At 37.3% G+C, this 23968-nt stretch overlaps 1 protein-coding gene across 2 annotated transcripts in view; it reads right to left on the bottom strand.

The window, feature by feature from the left end:
* Positions 1-4955: 4955 nt before the first annotated feature.
* The window catches only part of TMTC3 (transmembrane O-mannosyltransferase targeting cadherins 3), a 71886-nt gene continuing 52873 nt past the window's right edge, over positions 4956-23968 (bottom strand). For both annotated transcript variants that reach the window (XM_070409600.1, XM_070409601.1), the window contains exons 11-14: positions 22966-23069; positions 18835-19004; positions 11597-11823; positions 4956-9265 (exon numbers count right to left, since the gene is read on the bottom strand). In XM_070409600.1, coding sequence (XP_070265701.1) covers positions 8460-9265; positions 11597-11823; positions 18835-19004; positions 22966-23069 — 1307 coding nt within the window. In that variant the 3' untranslated portion in view covers positions 4956-8459. The remainder of the gene's footprint in view (positions 9266-11596; positions 11824-18834; positions 19005-22965; positions 23070-23968) is intronic.

Below are 23968 nucleotides of genomic sequence, written 5' to 3'. Positions count from 1 at the left end.
TATGGTTTTCTATGTACAATATCATGTCATCTGTGAATAATGACAGTTTTACTTCTTTTCCAATTTGGATGTCTTTTTCTTCTTCTTGTTTGATCACTATGGCTAGCACTTCTAGTACTATGTTGAACAGGAGTGGTGAGAGTGGGCATCCCTCTCTTGTTCCTGTTCTTAGGGGAAATGGTTTTAGTTTTTGCCCACTGAGTATGATGTTGGTGTAGGTTTTCTTATTAAGGCTTTTATTATGTGGTTTTTTAAAAAATTAAATCTTTATTGTTCCGATTATTACATTGGTTCCTCTTTTTTCCCACCATAACTCCCCTCCACCCAATTCCCACCCCATCCTCCACCCTCACTCCCCACCCACTGTCCTCATCCATAGGTGCACAATTATTGTCCAATCTCTTCCCTCACCCCCCTCCCCCGCCCCAAGAATAGTCAGTCCATTCCCTTTCTATGTCCCTGATTCTATTACAATCACCAATTCATACTGATCATCAGATTATTTATTCACTTGATTTTTAGATTCACTTATTGAGAGATGTGTATTTGTTGTTCATAATTTGTACCTTTTTCTTCTTGTTCCTCTTCTTTAAGGATACCTTTCAGCATTTCATATAATACTGGTTTGGTGGTGATGAACTCCTTTAGCTTTTTCTTATCTGTGAAGCTCTTTATCTGGCCTTCATTTCTGAATGATAGCTTTGCTGGATAAAGTAATCTTGGTTGTAGGTTCTTGGTATTCAGCACTTTGAATATTTCTTGCCATTCCCTTCTGGCCTGCAAAGTTTCCGTTGAGAAATCAGCTGACAGTCGTATGGGTACTCCCTTGTAGGTAACTGACTTTCTTTCTCTTGCTGCTTTTAGGATACTCTCTTTGTCTTTTGCTCTTGGCATTTTAATTATGATGTGTCTTGGTGTGGTCCTCTTTGGATTCCTTTGGTTTGGGGTTCTCTGCGCTTCCTGGACTTGGACGTCTATTCCTTTCACCAGGTAGGGGAAGTTTTCTGCCATTATTTCTTCAAATAGGTTTTCAACATCTTGCTCTCTCTCATCTTCTGGCACCGCTATAATTCTGATATTAGTGCGCTTGAAGCTGTCCCAGAGGCTCCTTACACTATGTTCGTATTTTCGGATTCTTTTTTTCATTTTGCTTTTCCAGTTGGGTGTTTTTTGCTTCTTCGTATTTCAAATCTTTGACTTGATTCTTGCCCTCCTCTGGTCTGCTGTTGGGAGTCTGTATAATATTCTTTATTTCAGTCAGTGTATGCTTAATTTCTAGTTGCTTCTTTATCACAACATCGAGGGTCTCTTTAGATTTCTTGAGGATCTCACTACATTTATCGGCCATCTCACCAATCTTCTTGAAGATCTCACTACATTTATCGGCGGTCTCACCAGTCTTTTCGAGGGCTTTTTAAAATTTATTGGCGGCTTCTAGACAGTTCTTTAAAGACCTTAAGATTGTGGTTTTGAACTCTATATCCAACAGTTTGCTTTCCTCCATTTCTGTCATTTGTGTCCTATTTCTTTGTCTCGGCATTTTTTATGCTCCGCTGTGTCGATAGAGTGCCTTTCTGTGCTAAGTGTCCCAATTACCTGAGGAGGACACTCTCGGTGCACCCCCTTGTGGTCTTGTTGTAGTTAAGCCTTGATTGTTGTAGGTATCACTGGGAGGAACTGACCTCCAGGCCAATTGGCTGTGAGAATCAGCTGTGTCTGCAGTGGGAGAACTTCTGTGCTGGAGACACCCCTCTGGGGCAAGACTTGCTTCAGTGGGGCTTTGGTGCTCACTGAGTCTGCCCCCTGAGTGTGTCTTTTATGGTTCCACGGAGCTGCAAACTGGATGGTTCCACTCTGACCGCTGGGCTTCCTGGCTCCTGGATCTCTAGGGAGGTGCTAATATAGCCTTTGCCTGAGGCTATCCAGCTAAAGTCTCCCTGCAGGGCTTGGGTGGGCCGGTCCCACAGGATCAACAGGGCGGGGTTAGCAATTATGGCTGCTCTCAGTCTTGCCCTCAGAGGCTCTGCTTCTCAGTGTCCCGGTAATCGCTGCAAGCCCCTCGTAGAGAAAGCTGCCCTAGGGTTCTGACCAATGCCAGACAGTCCTGCTTCTCCCGTATGAGTCTGAGTCCCTAGAGACTCGCCCAGAACTGGAGCTCAGAGCCTGAGACTCCCTCCTGATTGAAAAGGACAACCGCGCCCTCAGCCGCCAGCCCACTCCACATGCACTCTGCACCTTAGTATTTCACTTCAGCTCTGCGCCTCCTCTGAGTCTCGGTATGCCTTTCTCTTTCCTCCTAGTTGTAGAACTTCCACCCAGCCAGCCTTCCTGTGGTTCTGGATAATGTCCTTTCCATCTTTTAGTTGTATTTCTGAAGTGGTTGTTCCAGGCAGCAAACTCCGGTGTTTACCTATGCCGCCATCTTGGTTTCCAAGGCTTTTATTATGTTGAGGTATGATCCCTCTATTACGACTTTGCTGAGAGCTTTTATCAAGAAATGGTTTTGGTTTTGTCAAATGCCTTTTCTGCATCAATATGACTATGTGATTCCTGTCTCTCAATTTGTTTATGTGATGTATCACGTTTATTGATTTGTGGATATTGTACCATCCTTGCATACAACAAATAAAGCATTACCACCAAACCAGTATTGCATGAAATATTAAAGAGTCTTCTTCAAGGAGAAGACTTAAACTATGAACAATAAAATGTCAAAATGTATATCTATCAACAACTGAATCTGCCCTAGTTGTTTTGCTCAGTGTTTAGAGAGTCAGTCCAAGGACTGAAGTGTCATGGATTTGATTCTGGTCAAGGGCATATGCCTTGTTTGCAGGCTCCATTCTCAGTACAGGTTGGGGTGTGTAGGGGAGGCAACCAATCGATGTATCTCTCTCACATCTTTGTTTCTCTCTGACTCTAACCCTCGTTTCCACTTTCTAAAAATCAATGGAAAAAATATCTGCAATGAGGATTAAAAAACAAAGAAAGAAACAAATACAAAAAAACAATTGAATCTAAAAATCAAAACAAACGAACAGAGAACCTAATGAACAAAAAAAAACTTGATGAAAAAAATAGAACTGGGGCATGGAAACATAAAACAAACTGAAGAATCTCAGAGGGAAGGGGCAATGGGAGCAGGAATGATCAACCAAAGAACTTATATGTATACTAGAGGCCTGGTGCACAAAATTCGTGCACAGGGGTAGGAGGATCCCCTCAGCCCAGCCTGCACACTCTTCAATCTGGGACCTCTTGGGGGATGTCCGACTGTCGGTTTAGGCCCGATTGGGCTCCTAATCGCTCACCTGCCTGCCTGCCTGGTTGCCCCTAACTGCCCCCCAATGCCGGCCAGGTCACCCCCAACTGCCCCCTCCCTGCCAGTCTGGTCACCCCCAACTTCCCCCCCGCTGGTCTGGTCGCCCTCAACTGCCCCCTCCACGTCGGCCTGGCTGCCCCCTCGCCAGCCTGGTTGCCCCCAGCTGCCCCCTCTGCCAGCCTGGTCACCCCCAACTACTCCTCCTGCCAGCCCAGTCACCAACTGCCCACCCTGTCAGCCTGGTTGTCCCTCATGGCCCCCCCCCCCCCCTGCTGGCCTGGTCACCCCACACAGCCTGCTGTTCAGTTGTTTGGTCATCCCTCACTAACCCCCCTGCTGACCAGGTCATAGGCAGCCATCTTGTGAGGGTGTGAGGGTTACTTTGCATATTACCTCTTTATTATATAGGATATGCACAACCCATGGACACAGACAACAGGGTGGTGAAGGCCTGGGTGGGGTGGGATCTGGGTGGAGGGGGGCAATGAAGGGAAAAAAGAGGGGGACACCTGTAATACTTTCAACAATAAAGATTTTTTAAAAATATATCATTGTTAGGAGCTAATTTAACACATGTCTTTCTTTGATGACTGCTAATAAAACTATCTGCCAGATTGTCTTTTTCATTTTAACACTAAAAGGCAGTTCAGGTTAAGGTTTTAAAAAGTATCAATTTAATACTGAATATTTAGAAATATGGTACACACAGACACCATAGTTATATAAAATGCATACAATTTTGAATTACTTTCTTATGAACTGTTAACATGGATGGCTGACAGTTTCTAATAGATAAAATTTTGGACAAAGTTACCAGACATTTTAAAGGGGTTCATTTTAAATACCATTTAGTCATGCAGACAAATATAGGTTTTTATAAAAATAAATATGACAAATATGTGGATTTCTAAGTATAAATTGACATACAAATCTATATCTTTTCATAATGCTTTTCATTGAAATATCTTTAAAGCATTCTGTAACATGAAGTTGAAACCTCAAATTAGATGTAATGAAAGCCATGGTTTTATTAAAATTGTGCAAGTCACATACCAAATATTTACATAAAAGTAAACACAAAATTGCAAACATATTTTTGTCCTACAAGCCATCAACCTCATAAAATTACTTACTGAAATAACTGTAAGATAAAGTTCCCAATTTTGAATGTTCATAAGCAAACACATATAGGAACAATATATGAAAAACTTTATTTTTCCTTCTGAGAAGCAGTGAAGGATTAACAAACTACCCCTTGGAGATTGTCAAAACTTTCCTAGAACTCAAGGGGAGTAGATTCTTTTGTAAAACATAACTAAAATTACATCCTTCGCCAGCACACAAACCTTTTATAAATTTTCTTTTCCAAACTTATATATGCTCACAACTCTGAATCACAGGTTAGTGAACTGAGCTAAAATGTCCCTACCCTCTAAAAGGGCAGCTCCAAAGGGGAAAAAACACATTCCCTTTTTCTGACCCAAAGAGCTTGAATAAATTTTTATTATGAATAAAAAGAGAAGAAATAATCACCTTACACATAAGTAAACTTGATGGAACTTAGATGGAATAAATACAGCAAGTACTCAAGAATCATTTTGTTCAACACCATTTTGATGTTATGTTGATGAGGAAAAAAAAAAAAATCAATTCCCAGCTTGGGCCATGTCTGTGTGGAATTTGTATGTTCTCCCATGTCTGCCTGGGTTTTCTGCAGATACTCAATATCTTCCCACTTCCCAGTTTTGCACATGAGGTTAATTGGAGTGTCTATATAGTCCCAGTCTGATTGAGTGTGGGTGTGTAGTATTTCCTGTGATGGGAGGGCATTCTGTCCAGGATGGGTGCCTGCCTTGTGCTCTGAGCTGCTGGGAAGAGCTCCAGCCTTCCTTGACATTGAACTGGTATAAATGGGTTGGAAACTAATTCTCTTATTTTTATTAGTCTTTCCTAAATGTATATATAACTCATTTATTTCAATGTTTATTATCAGGAGTGTTTTGGGTCTTTATTTAGAAGTTTGGTGAGGTTTTCATGACCGGAAATATGCTGTAGAAAAGTAACTGTTATTTATATCAATTAGCCTGTGGTAAAACTGGTTTCATCATATGTTGTTTCACTGAAAGTAGCAGTTTCCAAGAAGCTACTGATGACATTATGTGAAGACATATTGTACTAGTTATCAGAAGAGCGTATTTCTTAATGGAACTTAAAACATCAAAACTTAATTGGAGAGCATGGCCAGCATGTCTCAGTGGTTGAGCCTCGACCTATAAACCGGAAGGTTGTGGTTCAATTCCTGGTCAAGGCATATGCCTGGGTTGTGGGACTGATTCCCAGTGGGGGGTGGGCAGTGGGCAGCCAATCAAAGATTCTCTCTCATCATTGATGTTTCTCTCTCCCCCTTCTTTTCTGAAATCAATAAAAATATATATATTTTTAACAACTTAATTGGGTTATATTATTTAAAAAGTTAATACAGAAGAGATAATAGGATTTTAAAAATTAAGTTAGATCAGTGGTCTTTAATGCTGACCACAACTTAGAATAACTTGGGGAACTTTTAGAAAAACTTAATAGCTCCAACCCTAAAAAATTCAGATTTAATTGTTGTGGGTAGATTCATATTAACACATTGCGTACCGCATAGAAATCTCTAAGACATATGCCAGGGACCGCACGTTTTTGGGTAAACTGCACGTTATTTAAATCATCATAATGCACTTTAGGTGTTGTTTTTCAATAATTACAACATTCTTATTTACAAAAACAATTAACAATTGAAGCTCCTAGTACTTTTTAAACATATGGTACTGCGTAAAACATTTTCCTCTATGAAGAGGGACCAAATAAAATTTACATAAGTATCTAGATTTGCTCCTTTTTCCATGGGCGTGAAAAATGAGAACACTCGTGAGCGGTCCTTAACAGATGGTGCGCGAAACACGAGAAAACTCCTGAGTGGTACGAAATGTGTTAAGAGCCCTGTAGATGATTGTAATATAAAGTGAGGGTTGCAAAACATTGATTTGGAAAAATTACTAATTTCAGGTTGAATCTGATTATGAGCACTTTGTACATGGTAGGCACTGTTCTAAGAGTTAGTAAAGAGGAAATTCTTTTTTCTACAAAAATCAGTGGATAACAATATATCTTTTATCTTTTGAAAGTTATATAACTTTACTAAAATATTGCTCAAAGCTTTTATTATGGTGTGCTGTCATGAAACATTTCCTTCTACTTTTCTAAACTATACTCACTTGCTACTGTACCCAAAGAGATCAAACCCAGAAGCTTTTTTTCCCCTAAGATATGTGGAAAGAAGATAAGAATAACACAGATTTCCTTTTTTCAAGTCATAGCATATGAGGTATTCTCACTATATATCTGGAGTCACAAAGCCATAATTTAAGAACTGAAATTAGGTATTTAAGGAATAACAGAATCTCCTGCATCAAGAATGAACTACCATTAGTGTCAGTGCTTGCTTTACATTGCCTAAAAAGTAATCCAGGAGAGAGCATCAGGGAAGCTAGTACAAGTGTGTCCTTAATACAAACCATATTTCTTGTGACCTATTTATAAAATATTTCTTTTAAAAAGTTACAGGGATATGGTTTTTGAAACAATATGCAATTAGAAATGTTATCTCAAAAAAAGGAAGATAAAAACAATATATAGTTTTTCAAATACTTCATAATTAGAATTTGCTACTATCCCAGGATGTTAGCATTAACATTTTAAGTCAACACCAACTTTATTAAGTATTACGAAATTCATTTGAAATGCATTTAAGTCAAGAAAAATATTAGATTTAAATTAATAAATCTGCTTTGTATTTACTCTTTTAACAGTTCTCAGGTTCAAATATGCTAACACCAAATGATCAATTTATTAATTCAATTATTGGCTAATTATCTTTTAGAGCTGGACAGCAGGTCAAAATGATGAAATTTTGGTTAAAGTGTAATACACACACACATAGGAAAATGCAATAGCAATTTGTCTTCCATACTTAATAGAATTAAAACAGCTTTAAAAATTTTATGAAAGCTCAGTAGTCAAAATAAATATTTAATAAAAATATACACCATAACACGATATTAAGAACTTAGTGTTTAAAATTAACATCACATTGTTTGCCTTCAGTTAAACAGAACTCAATTTAGTTGCTTAAGAAATCTAAGAATAATTGAGTTTTTAGAAACAAAATTAAAATTTAAATAACACTAGAGAGATAATATATATCAAGATGAAAGAGAAACTTATCATGTTTTAAATCAAAAGTTTAAATAAAGTTATAGTTTTTGAGACTTCTTAGTATGACTATGACCCTAAAAAATATGAATAGTTTGGGGAATATAAGTCAAAGATAATCATGATTATGTGGTTCATGCTGTGAAATTCTCAGTATGTTAAGAAAATAAAAATACAGTATATATGAGCACCATTAGAAATGTATTGTATGTACATACATATATTTAAAACTTTACCTGATTGAAATTTGCATTTTAAAGTGAAGGACAGCACACAATTATAAAAATACATTCTTAATCTCACATGTCATGACCTATTTTAAAATGTTTCATCTAGCATTCCTTCTAAAATTCAACAAAAGAATACACATAAAGCCAGTATTCTTTTATAGGCAAAGTCCCTTGGTTAAACAGAAAGTCACTAAAGAAAAAATAAGTGTTCAATAAGTGTTTTCAATTCATAGACAAATTTCAACAGGTGAAGGAAAAATAAATTCAGTAATAAATGGGAATTCACAGAATGAAATAGCAAATGTTGGATTTGCCCCCAAAGGATTATCATTCAGGCCTCAGACTATTTTTAATTGATAGTAGTCACGATTATTCTGCTGGAAGAATCTTCCTTCTATAATAAAAGGTACAAATTAGCTACCTTTAATTTAATATTTCAGTTATATTCACCAAAACTCAGAAAACTATGTGGTATCTTAGAATACATAATCTGGTGTAAGGTAGGTGTTTAATAAAAATCTTATTTTGATGCTACATAGAGGCAGCTCATGATACTGTTATGAATCCTTGCTATTTTTCAAAGTTGCCATAAGCAATCAATTGATATAGTCTGAAGTTCTTTGAAACCATTGTCACATAATAGAGTAATACTATTCACCATTTAAAATTCGTTCAATCTCTTCTAGTCTTTTTAAAGCAGCAACTCTTTTCTTCTCAATTTCTTTTATTTCTTTTGTTGTTTTGTGAGGGGTCTCACTGTCTGTATCTTTTCCTAACTGCTTGTTGGTTTTAGATGAACTTTTATTATCACTTGTTTTGATTACCTGTGTGGGTCGGGGTTCACTTCTTATTTCTCTTGCATTTTCAGTTGGAATTTTGTTTCCTGAAGTCTTACTAACTGGGAATATTGGTTGTTCTATTAAACTAGATGCGGAAATTTTATCCCTGACTATATTCAAATGGCGCTGGATATATTCTTCATGTGGTGCTAATGCCAATGTTTCAAGCAGGCATCTTTCAGCTTTTAATAAGTCTTTCTCTTCAAAATAAACAACACACAGATTGTGCTTTCCTTGCACATTCTTTGGATCCATCTCCAAAATCTTTTCGAAACATTTTTTTGCTCCAAGTATATCTTTCTTTTGATTCATCAGAATGTCTCCCTTTAAAATGAGACCCTTGATATGATCAGGATAGTATTTGAGTAACTCTTCTAAAACTGGCAAAGCCAGTAATTCCTTTGCAGTCTGAGAATACAGCAGAGCCAGATTAAACAAAGCACTTCTGAAGTCAGGTTGTAATTTTATGGCTTTCTTCATCCACATCTCTGCTTCAGAGTCCTTTTTGTCATCCATGGCAAGCATTCCCAGATTGAAATAACCATTAGCATCTTGTGGCTCTTCATTTATATAACTTAAAAGTCGTTTTCTAGCTTCAGGTCTGAGCTTAACCTCACCTATGAGTAATTAAAAAAAAACAACAACACAAAAACATTATATTGTTAGCAAATAAATTTAATCTTGAGGAAAAAAGCCACTTTCATATTTTATCTAATTAGATTACAAAAAGAGAGCATCAAAACAAGCAATTGCTGTACCTATATCAAAAGCAGAAAGGGAAATCTTAGTCTTCACAGGAAAGAGAGAGTGTGTTTGACACTGAAATGCTCGCAAAATATCTCCTTACAGTTTAGAAGCTAACTGGGAATAGCAGAGAAAGAATAGAGAATTAAAAGAAAGAGGCATGAGATTTGCCAACAGACATGCAATTAATCTTGATTCTGTTAACATTGTGACTCTATACATTGAACATGTTATAGGACTTCTCTGGGTTCACTTATGAATTTTCTTGGAACTACATGAGATGCATGTAAAAATGCTTAGTAAACATTAACTATTATTGGGTAACAAAATGTTTCTGTCTTATTAAGATTTTTGTATGTTATTTCAAAATTTTTAGGATGTTTCAAAGGTAAAAATATACCATTAAGTATAGTTTATAAATATATATATTTGGATTTAATAAACAAATATTTATTGAGATAACTTTATTTCAAGTAAATACAAATGAATTCAAGGTCTACAACTATAAAACTTAAGGTACAAACTTGTGTTGGATAGTGGGCCCTTTCATGATTACTAAAGTTAACTAACTTCCCCTTAACCGGTTTGGCTCAGTGGATAGAGCGTCAGCCTGAGGACTGAAGGGTCCCAGGTTCGATTCCGGTCAAGGGCATGTACCTTGGTTGCAAGCACATCCCCAGTAGGGGGTGTGCAGGAGGCAGCTAATCAATGTTTCTCTCTCATCGATGTTTCTAACTTTCTATCCCTCTCCCTTCCTCTCTGTAAAAAATCCATAAAATAATAAATAAATAAAGTTAGCTAACTTCACAAAAATATTAGCTCTTCTCCAAATTTATACTTTTTTGAATACCAGGCTAAAGCCCTCCTCTATTCTTTTATTTGACAATGTGGTAAATAAAGAAAACTTGAAAACAAATCAGTAGGCTTAAGTTCCTATCATGGACTAATTACTACAGGCTATATAAAGTTGGGGTAGTTATTATATATATTTGGTTCTCACTTTCTAATCCACTTTATAGAAGATTGGTAAAAGTAAACTTGCAAGTCTTCTTGCTCTAAAATAATATGATTTTATGCCGAAACCAGTTTGGCTCAGTGGATAGAGCGTCGGCCTGCGGACTGAAGGGTCCCAGGTTCGATTCCGGTCAAGGGCATGTACCTGGGTTGCAGGCGCATCCCCAGTGGGGGATGTGCAGGAGGCAGCTGATCGATGTTCCTCATCGATGTTTCTAACTCTCTCTCTCTCTTCCTCTCTGTAAAAAAATCAATAAAATATATTTTTTTAAAAAAATAATATGATTTTGCCAAAACCGGTTTGGCTCAGTGGATAGAGCGTTGGCCTGTGGACTGAAAGGTCCCGGGTTCGATTCCGGTCAAGGGCATGTACCTGGGTTGCGGGCACATCCCCTGTGGGAGATGTGCAGGAGGCAGCTGGTCGATGTTTCTCTCCCATCGATGTTTCTAACTATCTATCTCGCTCCCTTCCTCTCTGTAAAAAATCAATAAAATATATTTAAAAAAAAAAAATAATATGATTTTATGATTCATTCATTTTTTTTGTAAAAGTTTTAAAAAGAATTGACTTAATATATAACTCTATTTTCCAAATATAGAAGATTATAAATCATACAGTTTTCTTACTACTAAAATCCCCATATATAAAAAATCAGGATTTATTATAATTCATAATTTAGTTTTGCTAAATCATAGAAATTATAGGAAATTACAATATCTCAAAAATAGTAAAACTGGATATAAAATAATACCAAAAGTATCTGGTCTTATAAATCAAGAGAAGATAGAATATTTTTTTCCTAAAACATACAATGCTATTAGCTTCCTAGAAATAATTATGTAAAAATTTTTACAAATTCAGATTATTTGAGCAATATATATATGAGATTATATTTTCGTGCATAAAATGACAGGATTAATAAGACATTGGTTAAGGGATTGCCTAAAAACTCAGTCTTAACATATATATACCAGAAGAACAATTAGACTTGTCATATATGTAAGTGTATATTCCTTGAGAAGTTTACTTTAAGTATGTTAAAAATTCTACTTATAAATCATTTATACCGTTTTGATACAAACTATCCATTCACAAAATGTTTGCTACAGGCAATATATTTTAAATTAAGGTTTCATTATATTTCTAATGACAATGTGTTTAAATGTAGAACTATTTTGAGAAAACATACCTGATTCTTGCATTAATATACCAGAATTGAATAATGCTAGCTTATGTTTTGGATTTAGTTCTAAAGCACGATTAAAGTTTTTAAGAGCTTCATTTGGTTCTTTAAGTTCAATTTGAACAATCGCCAAGTTGTACCAAAGATCTGCATTATTTCTGTCCAACTCTAGTGCTTTAAGATATGCTTCTTTTGCTTTGAAAGGTTTGTTCATTTTTAAAAGCAATTCTCCTCTGTGGAAAAATCAAGCACAAGTTTTAGTTACAATGTTACCATGTCAGTTGGTAGATACTATTTTTCACACATTTTAAGCTTTTCCATATATTCACAGCTTTCTTTTTTCCTTTTAACTGAGGTTCTTAAAGTTTTCTTCCAAAATAATCGACTAGCCAAAGCAATACTGAGAAAAAGAACAAAGCCAGAGGTATCACACTCTCTGATTTAAACTATATTACAAAGCCACAGTAGTCAAAAACATTACACGGAGCTGGCAGAAACGGAATTGACAGTCTAGAAATAAACCACACATATGTGGATAACTAATTTTCAACAAAGGAACCAAGAATATACAATGGAGAAAGGAAAGTCTCTTCAATAAATGGTGTTGGGAGAATTGAAGAGCCACATGCAAAAGAATGAAACTAGATTACTATCTTACATCATAAACAAAAACTGACTCAAAATGGATTAAAGACTTGAATGTAAGCCCTGAAACAACAAAATACATAGAAGAAAATATAGGCGCTAAACTTATGGACCTTGGTGTCAGAAAGTTTGTGAACTAGACCCTAAACTTAAGGGAAGTAAAAGCAAAAATAAAGGAATGAATCTACAACAAACTAAAAAGCTTCTGCACAGCAAAAGAAAAAAAAAAAACCCAAAATAAGTATCAACAAAACAAAAAGGCAACCAATTGAATGGGAGAAGATATTTGCAAACAACATCTCCAAAATATATATCCAATATATATAAAGAACTTACACAACTTAACAAAAAACGATCCTATTAATAAATGAACTAGCTATACCAGCTGTGGGCAAACTACGGCCCATGGGCTGGATCCGGCCCATTTGAAATGAATAAAACTAAAAAAAAAAAAAAAGACTGTACCCTTTTATGTAATGATGTTTACTTTGAATTTATATTAGTTCACACAAACACTCCATCCATGCTTTTGTTCCGGCCCTCCGGTCCAGTTTAAGAATCCATTGTGGCCCTCGAGTCAAAAAGTGTGCCCACCCGAGCTATACAGATGGCCAACAGATGTATGAAAAGCTATTCAACATCGCTAGTTATTAGAGAAAGGCAAATCAAAACATCACTGAGATACCACTTCAACACCTGTTATAATGGCTATTATAAAAAGACAAGAAATAACAAGCGTTGGAGAGGTGGGAAGAAAAGGGAAACCTTATACACTGTTTGTGGATAAATTAGTGCAGCCATATGGAAACCAGTATGGCAGTTTTTCAAAAAATTAAGAATAAAACTACTATATAATCCAGGAATTCCTCTTCTGGATATTTACCCCAAAAATATGAAAAAACTTACCATAAAGATATCTACATCTCTATTTACAATAGCCAAGATATGAAAACAATCTATCCTATCTAATAAAAGAGAAAAATGGTAATTAGCATACGACCACTACCCTTCCCATTGGCTAATCAGAGAGAGATGAAAATTAACTGCCAGTCAAGATGGCGGTTAACCACCAACAAAGATGGTGGCTAATTTGCATACTGCAGGCAGGATGGGATAGCGCTATTCGCCTGCCCCGCCGTCATCTGGGCCTGCTATCTGTGACCCTTATGGCGGGCGACCCCTGTGCAACCCAACCCAGGGCTGGCAGGAGTGACCCCAGTGATCTGCCACTGGCCAGGCCCCCAACCGGCTCTCCCTCGGGAGATCCCCCAGCACTGGCGGGAACTGCTGCCCATTAGCCAGCAGTCACGCCCCCAACAGGCCTTCTGCCAGGGATGAGCAACCAGAGATCCCACAGCAGGAAAGGGCGGCCTGCAGCCAGCCCCTGTGTGCGCCTGGCCGTGGGATGGCCCCAGAGATCATGGATCAGGAAAGGGTGGCCTCTAGCCAGCCCCTGGGTCACTGCAGGGATCACAGAGCAGGAAAGGGCAGCCTGCAGCCAGCCCCTGTGTGTGCCTGCCCGTGGGATCGCAGTGGCGATCACGGAGCAGGAAAGGGCGGCCTGCAGCCAGCCCCTGTGTGCGCCTGCCCGTGGGATCACCCCAGAGATCATGGATCAGGAAAGGGCGGCCTCTAGCCAGCCCCTAGGTTGCTGCAGGGATCACAGAGCAGGAAAGGGCGGCCTGTAGCCAGCCCCCCTGTGCGCCTGTCCCTGGGTAGCCCTGGGGATCCCACAGCAGGAAAGGGTGCCCCACCCTGGCCACAGCCCAAGGGAGAGTACAACATACAGTGGAGGCCAGGAGCCTGAGAGATCAACAGAGAGGGGCGCCTACTCGAAGCCTTCAGGGTGTGGTTGGGGGTAGGCCCCCAGCAGACAGACACACACACACACACACACACACAGCACCTACTCTGAGCTTCCAATGTGGTTGGGAGCAGACGACCAGTGGACACACACATGGCAACTGCTCGGAGCCTATGTGGCGGGGCTGGGGGCAGGCCCCCAGCAGACACACACACACACACACACACGGACGGCTGCACCGAGCCTCTGCTGCCAGACTGTGGTCATCAGTAGGACATCCACTGAGGGCTCCCAGACTACCGGGCCTCTAGTGTATATATATTACTCATCCATAAAAAGTAACAAATATTGCATTTGTGATGACATGGATGAATCTTGAAAGTATTATGCCAAATAAAATAAGTCTCATACATAGAATTAAAACAAACAGCAATAAACAAATAACAAAACAGAAAAAACTCACAGATACAGACAACAGGATGGTGGTTGCTAGAGGGGGAAGAGGTTGTTGGGGGGAAGGGCGAAGTGGGTAAAAGGGGTTAAATATATAGGGATGGAAGGAAACTAAACTTTGGGTGGGGAACCACACAATCGAGTATATAGATGTCAAATTATAATCTTGTATACCTGAAAATTATATAATGTTATTAATCAATGTTATCCCAATAAGTTTAATAATAATAATAACAGTAAAAAAAACCAAAAAACTTTTGGAAACTGTCCTCAAACATGAAGTCATAGGTTTGGCAAATATGACTTGATATGTTTTCAAATATTATTTAAAAACAAAAGCATGCCTGACTTTAGAGAGTAAGATGTGGGGAGGTATTCACAGAAAAATATATTCTTTCAATATAACTTGAAAGGAAGCAGACTTAGTTACTTCGGAAAAATAACAGCTACCAGAGTGAGAGATAATTTGTCAGAAAACCAGGTGATAGCATTTTAAGAAAGAAAAGAAAAACGTAGTGATAGGGCATTTTAATATATAAGTCTTACTATCCAAAAAATAGAACATTAGAAAAATTTTAACCCTTCTTATCTTCTACGCATCCTTTAAACATTTTTTATTTTATTGATTTTTTTTTTAGAGAGGAAAGGGGAGGGAGGGGAGAAGGGAGGGGGAGAGAGAGAAACATGGATGTGAAAGAGAAACATGGATCGGCTGCCTCCCGCATGGGCCTAACCAGGGCATCGAATGTGCCACCTTTTGGTGTAGGGCAGTGGTTCTCAACTTTCCTAATGCTGTGACCCTTTAATACAGTTCCTCATGTTGTGATGACCCCCAACCATAAAATTATTTTCGTTGTTACTTCATAACTGTAATTTTGCTACTGTTATGAATCGTAATGTAAATATATGATATGCAGGATGTATTTTCATTGTTACAAATTGAACATAATTAAAGCATTGTGATTAATCACAAAAACAATATGTAATTATATATGTTTTCCAATGGTCTTAGGTGACCTGTGAAAGGGTCATTCAACCCCCAAAGGAGTCGCGACCCACAGGTTGAGAACTGCTGGTGTAGGGGATGACACTCCAACCAAGTGAGCCACACAGGCCTGGGCCAGTGTATTCTTATAAAATGACCATTCATTGGGGGTTGGGGGATGGCGGGGTAAAGGGAGCTGGGGGAGAATTAAAAAAGCTGATCTGGAAGGGGCATTGGTGCCACCTGCAGATACCTTTGAGAAATATTGCTGGAACTGAGGATCACAATTTGAAAACTATTTTATAAAACTTTCTAATATGGTTCTATTTCCTGTTAGAGAGTTTAAAACATAATTTTGATTAAGTACATATATGAAAATCAATTTAAGTACGGATGTATTATAATATTCTTTCCTGAAGTATCAGTATAGGAATGAAATCAAATGAATGACTATTAGTATTCATTTTTTGTTGTTGTTAGAACTCAGCAAAATAATATTCCCATTTAGTTTTGGACAACACTGTTTCACACATATATCAAACAGGCAAAACAATAAAAATAAAAATAAACAGCAACTTCATAAACAAAAGAATAGAAAAAAGAAACCTTTTTATCTTTGGCCTTTTTAATCATTTCATACAAATCGACTACTTATAGTATAGTAAGTACATACACAAAAAGTTACTGGAATGCTTGGAATAAGATTGTTTTTTTTGTTGTCATTCTTGATTTTTACAAGGTTTTTTTTTTCCTATTAATAATCTTTATTAGGGAAATTTTAGATGAGTGTTTTTCTAAAATGTTATCTTTTTGTGTTGAGGCTGTTAAATAATTCTTTATGTATTAACGCAAGAAAGGTTTTATTTACAGATGCAATCCCACTAAATCTAGAGAATTTCAAAAAGTACTGAATAAGGCTGAACATTGATGGCTCCCTAATAATTTCAAGATCAAAAACTTATTAACCCTTTGTAATACTTTAATAAAAAAAAAAACTTATTAAATTCTGAATGCATTTTCCACATGGAAACAATGTCATAAATTATGAACAGGTAAACATGTGATACCAAAAACTTACTTTTAATGACAACTAAAAAGTTTCTTTGTGGTAAAGGCATTAATAACCAGTCAACTCTCAGCATTTATTTAAGAAAGCTCTGAGAGTTAGATATTAAAAGTACTAATTATAAAATGTAAGTTTAGGTGTTTTACATAAAATACATTTGGTGATAAGAAGCAAATGAAACCAAGGAGTTTCTTTCACATAAAACCTACAGTTTGCTATTATAAGTTATGGACTCCCCTGTTAATTTCAAATCAAATCAATTTAATTTTGATTGCTAGTCCAAAATGGGCTATGTTTCTATGTTAGTTGCAACTAAGATTGTGGAGGGGGAAAAAGCTAATTTAGTCAAAATAGTCAAAATGTAACATGCAGATAGATGCAGCTTCAATCTTCTATAACAATAGCTTAGGAGGAATCGAAGATGGCGGCATAGGTAAACACCGGAGACTGCCGCCGTGGACAACCACTTCAAAAATACAACTAAAAGTCGGAGCGGACATCAACCAGAACCACGGGAAGGCTGGCTGTGGAGAGTCTCTTCAACTAGAAGCAAAAACAACAGCATTCCGATGCTCAGCGGAGGCGCAGTGTGGAAAATTTAAAGGTACGGTGGTGCGGTGGTGAGGGTGCGCGCGCAAAGCGGGCTGGCGGCTGAGGGCGCGATTGTCGTTTTCAATCAGGAGCGAGTCTCAGACTCTGGGCTACAGATCCAGGCGAGTCTCTAGGGACCCAGACTCAAACGGGAGAAGCGGGACTGTCTGGCTACAGCCCCTCCGAGGTTTGCAGCGATTGCTGGGACAGAGAGGCAGAGCCCCTAGGGACGGACTGAGAGCGGCCATAGCTGCTCCCTCCCCCTGCCCTGTTGAGCCCGCCCCGCCCAAACCGTGCGCACAGCCATTTGCCGATCGCCTCAGGCAAGGGCTGGACTAGCACCTCCCCTGAGGACTGAAGTTTTCCCACAGCTGATTTCCACAGCCAGTCGGCCTGGTGGTCAAATCCCTCTAGTGTTAACTACAACAATTAAGGCTTGGCTAGAACAAGACTGCGCACAGAGACCACAAGGGGGTGCACCAAGAAAGCATAAAAGATGCGGAGACAAAAAAACATGACAGAAATGGAGGATATGGAGCTAAGAATCGCAATTTTGAGGGCTTGCCATAAATTTGTGCAGAGCCTCACGAAAACTAATGAGACCCTCGATGCTACGATAAAGAAATTAGAAAGTAAGCATACACGGACTGAAATAAAGAATATTATACCCAATAGCAGACCAGAGGAGCACAAGAATCAAACCAAAGATTCGACAAAAAACACCCAATTGGAAAAGCAAAATGAAAAAAGAATCCGAAAGTGTGAAGATAGTGTAAGGAGCCTCTGGGACAGCTTTAAGCGGACTAATATCAGAGTCATTGGAGTGCCAGAAGATGAGAGACAGCAAGATATTGAAAACCTATTTCAAGAAATAATGGCAGAAAACTTCCCCCACCTGGAGAAAGAAATGGACTTACAGGTCCAAGAAGCGCAGAGAACCCCAAACAAAAGGAATCCAAAGAGGACCACACCAAGACACATCATAATTAAAATGCCAAGAGCAAAAGACAAAGAGAAAATCTTAAAAGCAGCAAGAGAAAGAGGCTCAATTACCTACAAGGGAATACCCATACGACTGTCAGCTGATTTCTCAACAGAAATTTTGCAGGCCAGAAGGGAATGGCAAGAAATATTCAAAGTGCTGAATACCAAGAACCTACAACCAAGATTACTTTATCCAGCAAAGCTATCATTCAGAATTGAAGGTCAGATAAAGAGCTTCACAGATAAGGAAAAACTAAAGGAGTTCATCACCGCCAAACCAGTATTATATGAAATGCTGAAAGGTATCCTTTAAGAAGAGGAAGAAGAAGAAAAAGGTAAAGATACAAATTATGAACAACAAATATGCATCTATCAACAAATGAATCTAAGAATCAAGTGAATAAATAACCTGATGTACAGAATGAACTGGTGACTATAATGAATCAGGGACATAGAAAGGGAATGGACTGACTATTCTTGGGGGAAAAGGGGTGTGGGAGATGCGGGAAGTGACTGGACAAAAATCATGCACCTATGGATGAACTCAGTGGGTGGGGAGTGAGGGTGGAGGGTGGGGTGGGAGCTGGAAGGAGGGGAGTTATGGGGGGGAAAAAAGAGGAACAAATGTAATAATCTGAACAATAAAGATTTAAAAAAAAAAAAACAAAAAACAAAACAAACAAAAAAAAACAATAGCTTAACATGAACTATAATACCTGCTAATGTAAGCCTGTTTGAAGTCGGGCCTCATGCTTATCGCTTGTCGATACAGCTGATCAGCTTCTTCTAGCCGGGACTCATCTGCTCGGATCAGGTTGGCCAGATTAATATAAACGTTTAGGTGGTTAGGGGCAATTCTGGCTGCATATTTTTTACCAGGAATAATCTGTTCAAAAGAAAAGGCATTTCCATAAGTTGATATTTCATTACCAAATAAAAGTCAAAAGTAAGCCTAGTAGCTTATTTAAAATATACACAGAATGTAAAAAGATAATGCTATTAGTTTTACTGCTACTATATTAAAATAAGTCATAAAAATGTGAAAGCATCTATAGTCAGAGCAGGTAAAATAATATCTTCTTGCACTAAATAATATATTTTCTTCATTCATGCCAGCTTAAGAGAATGAAGTCATATAAATCAGAACTTTTACAGGTTAAGGTATCAGTATGTTTATGTCAGACCAGAAATAGAACTTAAGACTCCTTTCTCTGTCTAGTGTATTTGTTAAATCATGTCAACTTTCATGTTGTCAGCAAAATATTTATTTACTAGTTGTGACAATAAGGTAGTTAATTACATTTCATAGTTATACTAAAACCTCACTTGTCTGGTGGAGTTAGTTAGATTATCTTATTAATTGATTATTCGTGTTAAATAAACATTATCATAAATAATATATGGACCCAAATTTTCAATGAGCAGAATGAATTATATTTGATAAAAATCCACATTGAACACAATTTAATTTTAGAATCTTAGGAATGAATTCTTAAGGTATCATGTGGTCCAATTTTGTTTTTTAAAACATTTATCAAACTAACCATTCATTTTAATATTACTACTATTATTAATATAATATTAATACATACTAAAATCAAGAAAACTGTAGCCAGGGTAAACCATCTTATCCGATGATGTATAGTTAGGTCAAGGGCAGGATCAGATTTTCCAAAATATCAAGAGAATCTTGTATCGTAACAACTGATGGACACAATATAGCAACAGAGATGTATCCATTTGTTTTATTCATTTATTGTTTTTTTTTTTTTTTTTTTTTTTTCGCTTAAAGTATTACAAAGGGTATTACATAAGTATCCTTCCCCCCCCCCCCCCTTGACAAACCCCTACCCTCCCTTACCCCCCAGTGTCTTATGTCCATTAGTTATGCTTATATGCATGCATACAAGTCCTTCGGTTGATCTCTTACTCCCCTCCCTCCTGCCCCCCAACTCTCTCTGGCCTTCCCACTGCAGTTTGACAATCAGTTTGAGGCAGCTCTGCCTCTGTATCTATTATTGTTCAAAAGTTTGTAATGGTCTTTATTATCCATGAATGAGTGAGATCATGTGGTATTTTTCCTTCATTGACTGGCTTGTTTCACTTAGCATAATGCTCTCCAGTTCCATCCATGATGTTGCAAATGGTAGGAGTTCCTTCTTTTTAACAGCAGCATAGTATTCCATCGTGTAGATGTACCACTGTTTTCTAATCCATTCATCTACTGATGGGCACTTAGGCTGTTTCCAGATCTTAGCTATGGTGAATTGTGCTGCTATGAACATCTGGGTGCATATATCCTTTCTGATTGGTGTTTCTGGTTTCTTGGGATATATTCCTAGGAGTGGGATCACAGGGTCAAATGGGAGTTCCATTTCCAATTTTTTGAGGAACCTCCATACTGCCTTCCATAGTGGCTGCACCAGTCTGCATTCCCACCAGCAGTGCACAAGTGTTCCTTTTTCTCCACATCCTCTCCAGCACTTGTCGTTTGTTGATTTGTTGATGATGGCCATTCTGCCAGGTGTGAGATGGTACCTCATTGTTGTTTTGATTTGCATCTCTCGGATGATTAGTGACTTTGAGCATGTTTTCATATGTCTCTTGGCTTTCTGAATGTCCTCTTTTGAAAGGTGTCTATTTAGATCCTTTGCCCATTTTTTGATTGGATTGTTTATCTTCTTTTTGTTAAGTTGTATGAGTTCCCTATAAATTTTGGAGATTAAGCCCTTATCAGATATGACGTTGGCAAATATGTTTTCCCACGAGGTGGGTTTTCTTGTTGTTTTGTTGATGGTTTCTTTTGCTGTGCAGAAGCTTTTTATTTTGATGTAGTCCCATTTGTTCAGTTTCTCTTTAGTTTCAACTGCCCTAGGAGCTGTATCAGTGAAGAAATTGTTTTGGCATATGTCTGAGATTTTGTTGCCTTTGTATTCTTCTAGAATTTTTATGGTTTCCTGTCGTACATTTAAGTCCTTTATCCATTTTGAGTTTATTCTTGTGTATGGTGTAAGTTGGTGGTCTAGTTTCATTTTCTTGCATATGTCTGTCCAATTTTCCCAACACCATTTATTGAAGAGACTATCTTGGCTCCATTGTATGTTCATGCCTCCATTGTCAAAAATTAATTGAGCATATTGGTTCGGGCTAATTTCTGGACTCTCTATTCTATTCCACTGATCTATATGCCTGTTCTTGTGCCAGTACCAGGCAGTTTTGAGAACAGTGGCTTTGTAATACAGCTTGATATCTGGCATTGAGATCCCACCTACTTTGTTCTTTCTCAGGATCGTTGCAGCTATTCGGGGTCTTTTTTTATTCCAGATGAATTTTTGGAGAGTTCGTTCTAGATCTGTGAAGAAGGCCATTGGTATTTTAATGGGAAGTGCGTTGAATGTATAGATTGCTTTGGGTAGTATGGACATTTTAATGATGTTGATTCTACCAATCCAAGAACATGGTATGTTCTTCCATCTGTTTATGTCTTCCTCTATCTCTTTTTTCAACGTCCTGTAGTTTTCTGAGTAGAGGTCTTTAACCTCTTTAGTTAAGTTTATTCCTAGGTATCTTAATTTTTTTGGTGCGATGGTAAATGGGATTGTTTTTCTGATCTCCCTTTCTGAAAGTTCACAATTGGTGTATAGAAATGCCTCAGATTTCTTGGGGTTAATTTTGTATCCTGCTACATTGCCAAATTCATGTATTAAGTCTAGTAGCTTTTGGATGGAGTCTCTAGGGTTTTGTATGTATAATATCATGTCATCTGCAAATAAGGACAGTTTTACTTCCTCTTTTCCAATTTGGATGCCTTTTATTTCTTCTTCTTGCCTAATTGCAATGGCTAATACTTCCAGGACTATGTTGAACAGGAGTGGTGAGAGTGGGCATCCCTGTCTTGTTCCTGTTCTTAGGGGAAATGGTGTTAGTTTTTGACCATTGAGTATGATGTTGGCTGTGGGCCTGTCATATATGGCTTTTATTATGTTGAGGTATGATCCTTCTATTCCCACCTTTCTGAGAGTTTTTATCAAAAATGGGTGTTGGATTTTGTCGAATGCTTTTTCTGCATCAATTGATATGACCATGTGGTTTTTTTCTTTCAATTTGTTTATGTGATGTATCACATTTATTGATTTACGGATGTTGTACCATCCTTGCATCTCTGGGATAAATCCTACTTGGTCATGGTGTATGATCCTTCTGATGTACTGCTGGATCCGATTTGCTAAGATTTTGTTGAGGATTTTGGCATCTATGTTCATGAGGGATATTGGCCTGTAATTCTCTTTCATTGTGATGTCTTTACCTGGTTTTGGTATTAGGGTGATGCTGGCTTCATAGAATGAGCTTGGAAGCGTTCCTTCCTCTTGAATTTTTTGTAGTAGTCTGAGGAGGGTGGGTTTTAGTTCTTCCTTGAATGTTTGGTAGAACTCCCCTGTGAAGCCGTCTGGCCCTGGGCTTTTGTTTGCTGGAAGCTTTCTGATGACTGCTTCAATTTCTTACATTTATTGTTTTTGGTAGGACTAATGCTAAATTTAGTGCTTAATGTACATACATACAATTCTATTCAACTAGAGTAATTTAACTCATTGATAACTTGTAATAAAAAATATTAAAAATTCATTAACTATGAATTTAGTTTTTATAGACTATATGAAAATTTTTTAAAATTGAGCTAGAAAAGTAAGTTTATTCCTTTATTATGCTTATACTAAATAGATGGTTCATTGGACACCTTACTTTTATATCAATAAATTGAAGGAAAGATAAGGATTTTCCATCTAGATAATTTTATTCAATATGGATATTTAATAGACATGACGCAACAGGAATAAATGATAACTTACTTGAGGCATCAGTGACTTGGCCGTCATATAAGATTCTTCAGCTTCTTTGGTTCTATTTAAATTTTTATAAGTTCTTCCTACATTCATGTGGGCACCAATATCATCTAAAATTTTAAAGAAATTATTTGTTGACAAATATGCAAAATAGAATTCAATGTAAACTACTAAGAGGACATGTTTCTTGCAACAAAAACAATAGCAAAAAATGCAAAAGCAGGCATTCCTCCTCAAAGTTCTAATACAACTTGTTATAATTTATGATCAATGTTATATTAGCAAACTATTAAAGTACTATAAAGACAGAAAATACACATATAACATGAAAAAACTATCTGAATGTACCGTTGATGGATTAAGACATGAGAAGAAAGAAAAAGAAGCAATGAAGAAATGTACATCATTTTTCTTCACTGTATTTTAATATATTATACTAAGGCTTGCTTCCATTTCCTAAGCTCAGAGCTTTGGCATTTACTCAAAAAGTGTGGCTCGACTAACTCTAAAAGTAAAAAGAATATACAAGTAAAAAGGATCATCATAATCCCTAGAATTATTTTCAGTGTTATAACTAACAAATATGCCATGGTGCGACAGGGGCAAAGAGATATGAAAACACTTTATGACTTTGTTTTATAAAATGTTTGTGAAATGTGGTTGGAATGCAAGTATAATGGAATGTTAGTATTATATACTACTACTTAATATGCAGCAGCCCATCTCTCTTAAATAATAAATTCCTATATAATTTATTTAAAACTTTTTGAAAGTTTTAAATATTAGAATGTCAGAAAATTTTGTCTCATTTTCTGATACAGAAAATTGAATCCTCAGCAAATTTATTCAGGCGTAGAAAAACGTGCAAATATAATAAAAAAGATATGAGAGTTTAAGATACATTTCCCAGTAAATATTTCAAAGGTCTGGAATAAAGACAGAAAGAAGGGAGATCTTAAATCAGACAAATTTTAGCCAACATGAATCTCTAACAGACACGACAAGGTTT

Source organism: Myotis yumanensis, unplaced genomic scaffold, assembly GCF_028538775.1.
Source record: "Myotis yumanensis isolate MYYU_CA2020_CCGP unplaced genomic scaffold, mMyoYum1.0.hap1 SCAF_3, whole genome shotgun sequence".
NCBI lineage: Eukaryota > Metazoa > Chordata > Mammalia > Chiroptera > Vespertilionidae > Myotis > Myotis yumanensis.
The sequence above is the reverse complement of the archived record's forward strand: the minus strand, read 5'-3'. Positions and strand labels throughout refer to the sequence as shown.